This window comes from Pleurodeles waltl, chromosome 9 (genome assembly GCF_031143425.1).
Source record: "Pleurodeles waltl isolate 20211129_DDA chromosome 9, aPleWal1.hap1.20221129, whole genome shotgun sequence".
In the NCBI taxonomy this organism is placed as follows: domain Eukaryota; kingdom Metazoa; phylum Chordata; class Amphibia; order Caudata; family Salamandridae; genus Pleurodeles; species Pleurodeles waltl.
Genome location: NC_090448.1, coordinates 777811602 through 777824923, shown reverse-complemented (window position 1 = coordinate 777824923; position 13322 = coordinate 777811602). Strand labels below are relative to the sequence as shown.

Here is a 13322-nt window from a genome sequence, read left to right as displayed (position 1 = left end):
AAACAAGTCTATTTGAAAAGGACCCTATTTGCGTTGCAAAGGAGTGAACACTGACGGATGAAGTTTCCACTCGCTGGAGTCTTGAAGATAACGGGAATGCCAATCTGCTACAGAGTTGAGATTTCCTGGCAAGTATTCTGCATGTACAGAAATGTTGTTTATGAGGCAGAATTCCTGAAAACCCTTTGCTAGTTCAGCCAGTTGTGCTGCCTAGATGATTGATATAACAGACTGCGGATATGTTGTCCATCCAAAAAAGAATGGAACAACAAACTCTGTTCTTTGCTAGGCTTCTGATTGCAATGGAACCGGCAAGCATCTTTAAACAGCTGATGTGCAATTTGGACTCCTTTAGAGACCATGTACCCCCAGTCGAGATTGATCCCAGCCCGTTCGACCTGCATCTGACTCTAACACAAGATCTGGGTCTAATACGCAGACGGTCTTGCTGTTCCAGGCGGCTAAATGTTCTATCCACCACTGAAGTTCTAGTTGAGACTCCTTTCTAGGGATATGGTATCAGAATAAGAAAGACCTCTTTGTAAATTGTGAATTTTTTATCTTTGAAGGGCCTGATAATGATAAGGACCTGGAAAGATGGCCTGAAAGGAAAAAGAGAGGAGGCCTACAATTCCGCTAGAGTTCTGAGGTAGATTACTGAACTCTGGAGAGTCTGGAGAATTTGGGGTTTTATTGACTTTACCTACACAGACGGAAGCTGAAGGGTGGCGATGGATGAGTTGATTATGAAACTTAAGAACTGTAGCTGTTTTGTTGGTGTTAGCAACATTTTCTGAATTGATGAGAAAACCCAGGTCTGACACTAGGGAACATGTTAGATGACTTTGAGCTTGTAAAGAATGCAGTCTTTGGTTCATCAAAAGAATGTAATCTAAATATATGATCATTCGGACACCTTGGGCCCTCAGGGAGGCTACAAATGGTTTTGTGAGTTTGGTAAAGCACCGTGGTGCTGCCGAAAGTCCAAAATGTAGAGAAGAGAAATGAAAAAATGTGTCCCAACCATTGAAACAGGAGATACTTTCATTTTATCTGGATGTATGGGGGAGGTGAGGTAAGCATCCTGTAAATCCAAACTAACCATCCAGGCATGTTTAAGCAATCGTTCCATTTTGAAGTGGCGGTAAACAACAAAATGGTTGAACTATCTGAGGTTGATGACAGCTCTCATTTTCTTGTTTTTCCTTCTAGACTGGAAAGGGGGAACTGAAGAATCCTGATGGATCAGGAGGGGATCTCAGTATTGCTTGTTTTTGTAATAAGGTCTGAATATCCAGTGATATGAGGTTAGACATTTCGGTACAAAAACATGGAGGGCAAAGAAACACAGTTTAGTAAGGCTCAGAGTAAACTCTATGGCATAGCCTTGGAGGATGTTTAACATCCATGGATATAAAGTTATGGAACACCACTTTGGAAGAAACCAACGAAGACGGCCCCCTACGGAAGGAGGGCCAGAAGAGAGGCTCACCTGTTGTGAATTGTATCTGTCATCTTTGTTTCCATCACCACAGAAGCCTCAACTTCTTTGTGGGTAAAATTGAAGCTTGTAGTCCTGATAGGACACATTGAAGGAGCCTCTGGAACCTTGGTTGTTGTATGTTGCGGTCAGTAAAGCAGTTCCTGCCTCTACCGGCACTGGCAAAAACCTGTTGGGAGAAAACTTTTCTCAGCGACAGTTGAACCTTAATAAGGAATGCAAATATTGAGACGTATTTACTAAGTTCTTTGATAAATGAGTCTCCAAACAGGAGTCCCTTCACTTTTATTCTGGGATCCATAGATGCAAGGCTGAGCAGTTTAGCGTCCAATTTTAACAAGAATCTCTTCCTGCGTTCATGAGTCAAAGCAGAATTTGCATTGTCCAGTAAGTAAAAAGCCAATTGTACCCACAGGGAAAGGTCAACTAGATCAACAGGAGAATTGTCAAGCCTTGATGATTCAGTCAAATCAAAAATCCAAGCCGGAAGACCAGCCACATCTAGTAGTTTGTCTTGGCAAGTGGACCAGGCTTTGACAATCCCATTGTGTAGGTCTTTCCAAAAATTCAAAAAGAAAATTAGTAGAGAGGGATCAATGGCAGGAGTTGCTGTAATTTTGGAAGGAAGTGAAGGACGAGGACATTCAGACTTAAGTTTAGCTCTTGTTTGCTTGTCCAGAGGCAACCACAACCTAGAAGCCACATATTCTTCCACCTGGTCAGTGGGCAACTACTCAGTGGATTCGTGGTGATAAATTAGGATGGGGTCGAGCATAGGCACACCATCTGAGTTCATAACTATTTTGGCCTTAAAGGGATCATGAGAGGGAGAGGCCATTTTCTGTTTCTTGGGAGGAGGAGAGGTGAAAGGGTTCACGTCCCCCACCCCATCATTGTCCTGATCAGAATCCATATCACCCATATCTTTGTCAGTATGAGGGATATGAGAAATGACAATAGGAGAAGAAATGTATTTTAACTTGGCCTTATACTTGGAAGAAGACAATTTCTTATGAATAATAGTAGAATTTTGTTTGTTCCCTTCCTGAGTAGGAGGCCTGGGAAGAACCACGTCCTCTGTCATGTGTGGGGAAACCTCACCAATCAATTGTGCAGCATTATTCATCACTTTGGTTCTGAAACCAGCCACAGGAGGAAACCCCATCTCTTTGCTCTTTTTGCTTTCCCCGCAGAATGGGCCAGAATCATCTTTGACATTAAGCACTGATTTTTCTATATTTTTGGATACTTTGTCAATAGAGGCTGCAACATCCTGCTCCACTGAAGTCTGAATAAATTAATTCAAATTGCCTTTAAGGGGCTTGTCCTCCTCATTATTGTAATGTAAGATGGCAAAACTATCTATCTCACTAATAACCAAATATAGGCAAATATAATTAGAGAATACACTGGAATTGTGAAAACCAGGGGTTAAAATATAGAAAGTTGTGAGGAGAGACTCAGACTCCTCATATGAGAATGCTGGGAAAATTAATGGAAAGGTCAGAGGCGGGAACAGAAGCCATGCCTCAGACGCTTGAAAACAGACAAATCGTTGAGCGAGTAAATCCTTGTGAGGAAGCGAAACCCCAAGCAGGGAGAAAGGGGCTGAAATACTTCTGTAATGCGGGAAGAAAAAATTGTGTGAAATTTCAACCAGTGTCTCGGACTGCAATAAAATAGCTACTGAGGTCCAAAACTGATCAGAGCGCGAGAGAGAACAGCGTTCACAGCCAATGCAGCAACTTGCTGATTGGGACAAAGCAACGAACCAGCAAATTTAATTATCAGCAACCACCCAGCAATTAAACTAAGCGGCAGTGAAAACAAAACATGTAAAAGTGATATGAGAGAAATGTATGAAAATACTTATTTTGATTGCAAGCAGCAAGAACAGAGGGCTGTTCACAGTCAAGCTAGGTATTTTAGCTGTCCTTAGGTTGTTATTAGCTGTTCACATCTATTACGTTTGTTATCCCATTGGCTGTACTGTTCAAGCTTTATGCAATTTGTAGTTTTTTTCTATATACCTTGACTGCTGATCTTTAAACTAAAGCAAGATTAGAAAGCTTAATAAGAGCCTACAGTCTTGCCATAAAATTCAGGGAGACTTTAACATTGTTGAAGAAAACTCAGTTGAATTCATAAACGAAAAAGGCACAGGGGGTCACTCAGCCCACTGGTGCCACTTACTCCCTGACTGGTGCCGTCCACCTCCAACACTGCCCACCTCCACCACTGGCACGGCCCAATTTACCATTGGTGCTGGCTGCATGTAACATTGAACCGTGAGTAAAGCTAGCAAGCTCACCTTCGTCAAGAGTGGTTCAGGGGGTCTTCTTTGAGAAAAACATGCTAAAGGTCACATGCCCACAAAGGGTAGTCTGAACAACAGTCATGAATTACCCCAGTATTTTCTTGGTAATTGCAACCTGTTGTGGACCATACCAAAAGCTTACAGTTGGATTAAAACTACGGTTGGTTGACTTTGTCACCTCCTTACTTGCTTCTTATTCGAAGGCATACCGCCTTCTTCTTGTGTTTGTCCTTCCCTGGAGCATACCTTCTTTACCATCCTTTTATCCTTCCAGTGCTTACATTTTGGGAACTACTTTTTTTCTTTAAGCACTACATAAAAGTGTATGTTTGTTTTTGCTAACCCCCATGCGCTGATTCCAATCCCACCCCCCCCATATCTGCCCCTACATTCTCTATGTCAGTGGTTCCCAACCTTTTGACTCCTGAGAACCCCCACTAAATCATTACTGAAAGCTGGGGACCTCGAAGCAATTTGTACAATTTAAATTTCAAACATTAAAACAGTAATTTGTAAAAAAACAAATACACAAGCATGTACACACCACACAAATACTCAAATTACTACAAATATAATTATTTTATATTGAAAAAATATGCAAAAATGTAAAGATTTTAACAGAAATGTTGATGCTGCATTTCGGCGACTAACATTTCAATGTTTGGCTTTCTTTAAGAAAGCTGAATCCTCAAGTCAGATTCTACATTTCTGAAGCGATTTCTGTTTTTATTTCTTAGGTACATAAGATCTGAGAAATCTTTTTCACATAAATATGTGGTGGGGAGAGGGTGTAGAACCAGAAGGCCCTTTCATCTCTCCATAGCCTCTCTGTCACATGTAAGTCATTTGTTTTATAGCACCTCTCATACCAGTGTAGGGTGTCGGAGCACTTTACAGGGGACTACATGGTGTAGGATTCACATCATCCATACTGGTAGGCATTTTCTAAGAGTGCCTCATCTGGAGAAGCAAAAACTCAGGATTCATAACACAGTGGTTAGCGTTGACCTCAATATTAAGACTATTTTTATGCAAGCAAAACTATTTTAGCAGCATAATGATAATCAAAGACTGGGGGAAAAAACATAACTTTCTAATTTGTGCCATGCAGTTTGCATGCAGCTCTTTGTTGGCGGTTTATAGCTCACTGTGTTAGATTACAATTGTAACTTATGACCTGCACAGTAGCAAAACAATCTCTTTGACAAAGGCGGTAACCCACTGTGCTACGCACATGGAATACTATTCTTTGCATGATACACGTTCTTTGCAGCAGGGATATTAACCATCTGCGCTACCTTAGATGAGTCAAAATTGCCACTAGACAAAACTCCCATCTCACTGCAGCAGGTACATTAATCACTAGAGTTATTTTGACACTTTTATTTTTGCCCGAAAGCACTGCTCTCAAAACTGCTGCACAAATGAAGTAATAAATATAAAAACACGCATGTGCTTCTGTCGAGAGGCCCCACCTGGAGAGGTGCCTTCCTGTCGGTTCAGGCCTGCGGACCCCCTGGGAATGTGTCACAGATCCCTGGCGGTCAGCAGACCACAGGTTGGGATCTGCTGCCTTGCAATATTCCCCAAACACCAGACTGGATCTGGGAAATCTTGAGCAGTACCGGTGCACGCGAGTAGGTGGCATGAATTGGCTCTGCGTTGGATGTGATGTGCGTAGCGCTTATCTCGGTGCCACTCCAGAGTGCTGACATCACTTCTTTTCTTTCTGCGCCATCAGTGCAGATCCAGAGAGAGCTGCCCCAGTCCATTTTTTTGGACTGTTTTTTTAATGTTTTGTCAATTATTTTGAGCTTTTGCTCCCAGTCTGCAAATAGGGATGTCCCCTAAAAAACATTTCGGATTCAAACCCTGTGGTTCCTGTAACAGGCCGATGTCTGTGACAGACCCGCATCTGATTTGCCTTTGGTGCCAAGAACTGGGCCATGACTCCAAGGCCTGCCCCGACTGTGGAGCGATGAAACCTAAGGCAGTCTAGGAGCATGCCCCGTAGCTCCTGGTTGCCCGAAACTGAGTGACTCCTCAATGATCAAGGTCCCACTTGCAACAGAGGCCTGGCGTCTGCTTTTAGAGTCATTACTAAATGTTATTGTCATGGTCCAAGTCACGGTTGGGTAAGTTCTACAAAAAGTCCAGGAGGTTTTAACGTCACCATGCCGGTCCAAGTCAAAACAATGCCACAAATCTAGGGCCCACTCCCACACTTCAGCTGCAGAGCTTGAGCTTGATTCCGGGTGTGCTCTGCGCCTCCCAGAATTTCTCAAAGCCGGAGTGGCCCCTGCCCAGGTAAGACAATGTTTTGAGGCACTGCACCTCATATTAGGGTGGGCCTACCCATATGCAGCACTTTCAAGCCCCAGGGCAGTACCCCCACTGAATTCCCGCCATCAGGTTCACCCTCTGCGCCAGTTGGGGGCCTATGGATCAGTTCCAGTCGTGAGTCTTTGACCTTCCCTAGAGCCCATTCCAGTGGCGCTGTTCTCGGGGCTGCTGATAACACTCTGTGGCAGTAATTTGATTGTTGTACCAGACTCCAGTACAGAGCTGGACTTGTGGCATCTAGAACAAGACCCTCTGGTTTGGAGACAGTGCCTCTTTTTACTCATAGGCTTAGTGGAGAACATGATTGGGGCAGATTTGACAATGCTTATTGTTACGCCCAACCCAATGAAAGAGTACAGGTTTAACTGGTATGAGGAACTGGCGGATGCCAGAAGTCTGGACAACTCTCCAGACACTGGCTTAGTCTCTCCTCCTATTGTGGCTATAGAGGAAGGGGCTTCATTTGTCATGGTGGTGGGAGGATGGCTGAGGTCCTGGACCTTCCGCTGCTCTCAGTGGCAGTCAAGACAAATGTCTTGACACAGGTGCTTCAACTAGGAGTTGCCCCCCAAAGAACCTTTTCTACTATTTAATAAAGTCCTTACTGATGTCCTGCTCAGGACATGGGCTAAGCCTGCTCAGAGGCTCTGGTGCACAGGTGATTGCCCATTGCCCCCGCCTTGCTCCTGGGGAAAAGGCTTTCCTCAACCAACACCCCACCCAGGAGAATCTGGTTGTCCAGGTTTCGATGTCCAAAGTCAACCCTGAGGCAATCCCTACCACACTATTGAATAGGGAAGGTAAGAAGATTTTCTCTTACACCAACCTGGCACTGCAGGCAGTGAACAATGTGTGCCTCTTGAGCTGGTATTCCCAAACCATTTGAGATTCAGTGCACAAGTGCTGCCAATGGTTTTGGAGAAGGGCTGATGGGAGGGACGCAGCAAAATCAATTATACGCTGCAGACTGGATATGACTAGATACGACCAACTCACTAGGCAGAGCAACTGCTTTGTTAGAGGCACACCATGCCTGGTTGAGACCTACTGTTTTTTTGTGGGATGTAAGGCATCCTTTATGGACAAGCCCTTCGATGGTGCTCTTCTCTTCGGTGATATGGCAGATTCAGTGCTTGAGTGCCTTCAGGATAGCAGGGCCACCGCCTAGTCACAGGGACTCTTCCCAGCCCCTACCTGCCCCACTTGTCTCTTCCGTGACTACGAGAGGCTGTCAACCGCGTCCTGTACCACCCAACCACCATGTCAAACAGGACCACAGATGTGATTCCCACAAGCCCTGTGGGACCCAAGAGCGAGATCTACCCAGTCTGCCACACACACAACCCCAGCAGCCACAGCCTCCAAAGCCCTTTATTATGCCTTCTCACAATCACAGGCAACCAGTCAATGCAGAATTAAGCACTTCCTGCCCCTATGGCATTCCAAAACCTCAGACCAGTGGGTCCCCTAAATTGTTCAGAGGGGTTACTCCCTCCCATTCACAGGAAACCCTGCCACCCATGCCACCATCTACCTATCAGCTGTCGGAGGACAACCTCCCTGTGCTGCGTCAGAGAGAGCAGGCTCTTTCAGCCAAAGGAGCCATCAAGAGCGTTCTGACATCAGAAAAAGGTTGTGGTTCCTCAACCCACTACTTTATGCCTTGGCCCTGTACTTTACCTGCACCCTCTCAACTCCTTCCTGAGAAAGGAGAAATTCAAAATGTTCATGTTGGATCAGGTCCTGTCTGCCCTGAACCGAGGATGGTAGTGTTGGGCTTGCTGGATGCCTATTTTCAGATACTTGTCCTTCCAGCCAACAGACATTACCTGTGGTTCACAGTGGGCCTCAAGCACTTTTTTTGCTGTGCTTCCCTTTGGCCTTACTAACGCTCCTCGGATGTTCTCAAAAGTGATGGCGATGGATGTCGCCTATCCGTGTAGTTCTAGGTTTCCTGGCTTCCTCTACCTCATCAACTGGCTGCTGAAGGCGAGCTTGCCCCAGGCAATTGTCACCGACCTCCAGACTACGGTGCACCTCATGCATTTCCTGGGGTTCAGTATCAATGTGCCGAAGTCATCCCTGACTCTCTCAGATGCTCCATTTCATCTGAACCATTCTGGACACAGTGTAATTTTGGGGCTATCCTTTGGAGCTGCAAGTCGAGGATATTCAGGCTATGAATCTGATGTTTCAGTCTCTATCCTGGATTTTGGTGAGACTGTCGCTGGGGCTGCTGGGCCCCATTCATCCTGCTGGTAACACATGCCCACTGGCATATGCAAGCTGTTTAGTGGGACCTGAAGTTGCAGTGGGCACAGCATCGCAGGAATTTCTCCGACCTGGTCTGGATATCGAAGGGAACTGCAAAACACCTGCAGTGGTAGCTAATAAACCGTGATTTGGTCAGCAGCAGACTTTTCTCCCTTTCCCACCTAGAGCTCGCAGTGGTAGGAGATGGTTCACTCCTGGGTTGGGGCAGCCATCTGGGAGAGGTGGATATCAGAGGACTCTGCCTCAGTGCCATATAAAACTGTTGCAGTTGAAAGTGATTCACCTTGCATTGAAAGCCTTTCTTCTTTCCATCGAAAGATGGCTGGTTCAGGTGTCCACAAGCAACACCGCCGTCTTGTAGTATTGCAAAAAAAAACAGGGCAGAGCGGGGTTGTGGATCCTGTATCAAGAGACCCTGCATCTCTGGACATGGCTGGAACGTCAGGACATCTTTGTGTTCATACCATACCTGGCGGGCTCTCTAAACACCTGGGTGAACAAAATCAACCAACAATGCCTCACAGATCACGAATGGCATCTCCATCTGGAGAAGTGCCAAGGCTGTTTTCACGCCTGGGAATAACCTTCATTAGATCTATTTGCCACTGCTGAGAATGCACAATGTCATCACTTTTGTGTGCTAGACTTTACAAGGTGGCTCCCGTTCTGAGACGCATTTTGTCTTTAATGCTACTCAGTACCCATTTACGCTTTCTGTCTATACTATTTCTGATCAGAGTTCTCAATAAGATCAGGAACAGTCGAGACAAAGTAATGCTTGTGGCTCCCAATTGGGCATGGAGAGTATGGTATCTCAAACTCCTGAGCATGAGCATGAGCAGCAGACCTCTAATCAGGCTGCCTCTTCAGGAGGATCTCCTGTTACAGCAACATGGCAGGGTTCTGCACCTGAATCTGCGCATACTCCACCTTCACGCATGTAGTTTGAGCAGGTGCAGCTGACAGTTTTGACCTCCCTTTGGAAGTTTGCAAAGTAATTCTGGCAGCCAGGCATCCATCAACAAAAGCATATATGCCTGTCTTTGTGGCTTGGAGCACTAACAAACATGTTAATCCCCCCTCTCCACCTTTGTCCGAGGTATTGTTGCTTATCATTAGTCCATCAAGGCTTTGCTTTGGCACGGTTAAAAAGCTTATTTCAGGCATATTGGCCTTCTCAGGATCACCAGATCAGCCCTCCCTTTTCAAGTCACCTAATGGGACTGATTTACTGCACAGACTTCAGAATTTGTTCCCTCCAAAATCCTTAATTATGCCCCAATGGGGCCTTAATTTGGTTTTAATATTTTTGATGTGATTGCCCTTTGAGCCCATGCATAGTTGCCTTCTACATCTCTTGACAATAAAAACTGTTTTCTTAGTGGCCATTACATTGTCCAGGAGGGTTAGCCAGCATGAAGCGCCTTCTGTGCACCCTTTTCAGACAAACTGGTTCTCCGCACCTGTGCCTCTTTCCTACCAAAATTGGTGACACTGTTCCATGTCACCCCAAGTATCACACTGCCAATCTCCTTAGCTCTACCTCACCTTTCAAAAGAGGAGGAGAGACTCCATCAACTGGACCAAAAAAGAATGTTATTTTTTTACATCGATTGTAACAAACAACACCGATGGACGATTCGCTCTTCGTTGGGTCCGCTAGAGCAAGGATAGGGAAGGCTGTGCAGAAACGTCCGATCGCCAGATGCACTGTGCGCTGAATTAATATCTGCTACACACAGTCCAAGAAGCAACCTCCTGTGCCTTCCAGAGTCAAGGCTGCAACCACTGTGTTAGCTGCTGAGTTCATGTCCAGGACATCTGTCAAGCTGCTATATGGGCATCTCTGCACACTTTTACTAAACATTATTGCATTGACGGTCAATACATTGTGACAGGCACATTGTCTTTTCGGTTCTTCAGGACTTTTTAGTCTGAACCAGTTCACAGACCCATCGCCAAAGAAGTATTGATCTGGCATGTACTGTAAGGTAAGGATTCTGTGGCTAGAAGTCTCTACCAGAGGAACATGTTTTTACCTTTAGTAATGCTCTTTCTGGTGGATATTCTCTGTCACCCCAAATTTCTCACTGCCCTCTCACCTCCCTGTTATGCAGAATGTTTGCTTCTTTTCCATCTAAAAAAGGCCCACTCTGGACACTGGTCATACCACTTTTCTAATGTGATTTGTGTTTGAGGACGCAGACATACCTGTGCAAGAAACTGATTTAGCAAGCCTTGAAGGAAAACAGGATGCGTTTCAAAAAAGAAAATTAGATGTTTGTTTCATTCTTTAACATTCTCAAAGGGGACTAGGTTACCACCTTCAAGGTGACAGTAAAATGTTAGGGACGTATTTATGGCAAAGTGGTGCAGGGCAGTGCAGCAAGTCACCTTGCTGCTTTGCGGCACTGGGAAATGGCAGGAATGTACCATATTTAAGGCAATAGGGAACAATTGTGTCCTTACTGCTGCGCTGGGCACCTTCCTGCACAAAGACAATCCTGAGAGGCTTTTTCTTTTAAAGATATTTCTCCTTGTTTATGCCTCTCCTGGGAAAGCGTATCTTTTTGCTCATTCCCAGGTTTACCTGTTCTTGTAAATCTGGGAAGGCATCAAAATCATGGATGTGGCGTGAGAACACCCATGGAAATGCCTCCCTGGTGCAGGGTAATGCAAACCAGCGATCTGAGCTGTGTTACATTACTCAAGATTTATGAAGTCACCCAGGGTCACGGAAGGTGGCCTTGCGTGGCTTCATAAATCTCTCTTTTCATTTGCATTGCTCTTCCACCATGTTGTGTGTTGCAAGAGCGACGCAAAGGAGCTCATAAATATGCCCCTTAATGTTTTGTTACCGGAAATTGGTCACAAAACATTAATAGGGCCCGTTCAGATTTGGTATTCGGACGAGATGCACTAAAGACGCCCCTTCCAAATACCGAATCAGTATGTATTCACAATTCCAAATTGCGATGTGGTAATGTGTTATCAAATCGCAATTTGAGATTCATATATACCAAAATGTGTTTTTTGCATTTACAAACAGTTAGATCCTGCGATTCAAATCGTTTGTAGCTGCAAAACCGCTTAGCATGAACTAAGACGGCCTCAGCTTAGTATATGCACTATAAATGCCTAAAAAAAAAAAGAGGAAAAAGCAAAAATGGACATTACATTTCATATGAATGTTTTAACACTTTTCCTCCACTTTCTTTTTGTAGGGTTATTTTCGCCTTAGCCGAGGAACCAATATGTGCGGCATCACCAAATACCCGGTGACTGCCATCCGTAACCGCCGCAAAAGAGTTTCCTGTCCCTCCTGAGCATCTGCACAACGGGCCCCACTTCGCTTCCACGCTTGCTTCCACTCAACGCCCGTCGAAGACACGGACAAAATCATTCCATTCTGCAACCCAGGACTGATGATAGGCGGATCTAGGGAGGCGAAATCTTCCCTTAGTCTGACCCGTTGCTAGTTTGCTTTTTACAAATATCACAAATATAGATTTACAAATCCAACGATTACAGTGTTCTAGTGGTGAGTGAAACCAAAATCGTTAATTGCAAGGCACATTGTAAAAGGCTGTCTGCTCCAACTGTTCTTTATGAATGGGTTTCAGTGTAGAATTGCGGCACAAGTAGATGTGGGTTCACACTTGTATGAAATACCCACTCCGCCAAACCAATCTGGGTTTTGGGTAACATTAATGCTGGAGACGGAAAGAAACCCCATGACAGGCTGGAGGACTTTCGGCAGTGATCAGAGCATGAGTGGTCGATTAAATGAGTTTCCACGGGGAATTAATGCTCCCGAGTGCACTGAAAGATTCTTATTTGAGCTATTAAATTACCTGTCTGTCGCCCTTATTTCTTCAGAGGAAAACCTGGGCCAGGGATGCTCGGCACGCATCCTTGCTCTCTGCAATGTCAGTCCTGCACAAAAAATATTTTCCATGGCTGCTTCTAGCTACTTGCCCAACCCTGTCTGCATATATGGCACATTACTCTTGCCAAATAATAAAACTTATTTTCTCCTGTAACTTCATGTCATTTTCTTTATTAAGATGCCACCGTGAAGTGATTTTTTTCGTGGGTATCTGCATGAATATTGGCGTAATTATTTAGTGAAAAAATAACAGCAGCCGTGGGAGCATGGCTAACTCTTTTGGGGAGTGGAGATTGTGTGGGAGTGTGTTTTTTGTGTTCTTATCCTCATTGACAACAATGTATGGACACCATCTAATTCTGCAAACTCCATAGAGCTTTATTAATAAGGATTTACCAGCAATCCCATTACTGCGGTTCTTCTTTCCTGATCACAGACCTTACTCTGGAGCCTTCTTTCTTAAACCCACTTAGGTGGAGACTACAAAAACCTGTTCTATCCATAATACCGCCTGGTTGTGTGAACCCGAGCTCACATCGAAATATGCATATCAAAAGAGGAAATAAGGCCTGGGATGAGAAAAGAGAACTGGAATAATGGATACTTGCAAGGTATCTAGGCATCTTCCTCCCTTGTGTTCTTTCAGTTGAGGACCTCTGTGGAACAGCTTCAAGAAATAAACACAAATGCACAGATTCAACCTACTGTGCTGAATACCCATGCACTTTTAATGGCAAATGATCAGTTAAAATCCTTCAACAAATTCAGACCTGATTTCTACATCTAACCTTTATCTAAACACATCAGAGGGATTAGTGGTCCTGGTAGCTGGCCAACAGTCATCAACAATAGAGATCTGTTCAGACACTGCTACATTTTATAGGGGGCCAGCCTTTTTTGTTCATACCTCAGTTTCACAAAAAATGAAAAGAGAAAGGTGTTGAACCTACATGTGTATTGTGCCTACACGTTTCAGCTTTACAACACCACACAGGGTA

The 13322-nt window shown here is 44.6% G+C and overlaps 1 protein-coding gene across 1 annotated transcript in view; it reads left to right on the top strand.

Moving 5' to 3' along the window:
• The window catches only part of LOC138258721 (cathepsin W-like), a 271120-nt gene extending 258651 nt beyond the window's left edge, over positions 1-12469 (top strand). Inside the window, exon 11 of the mRNA XM_069206002.1 lies at positions 11660-12469. Coding sequence (XP_069062103.1) covers positions 11660-11761 — 102 coding nt within the window. The 3' untranslated portion in view covers positions 11762-12469. The remainder of the gene's footprint in view (positions 1-11659) is intronic.
• The last annotated feature ends 853 nt before the right edge of the window (positions 12470-13322 follow it).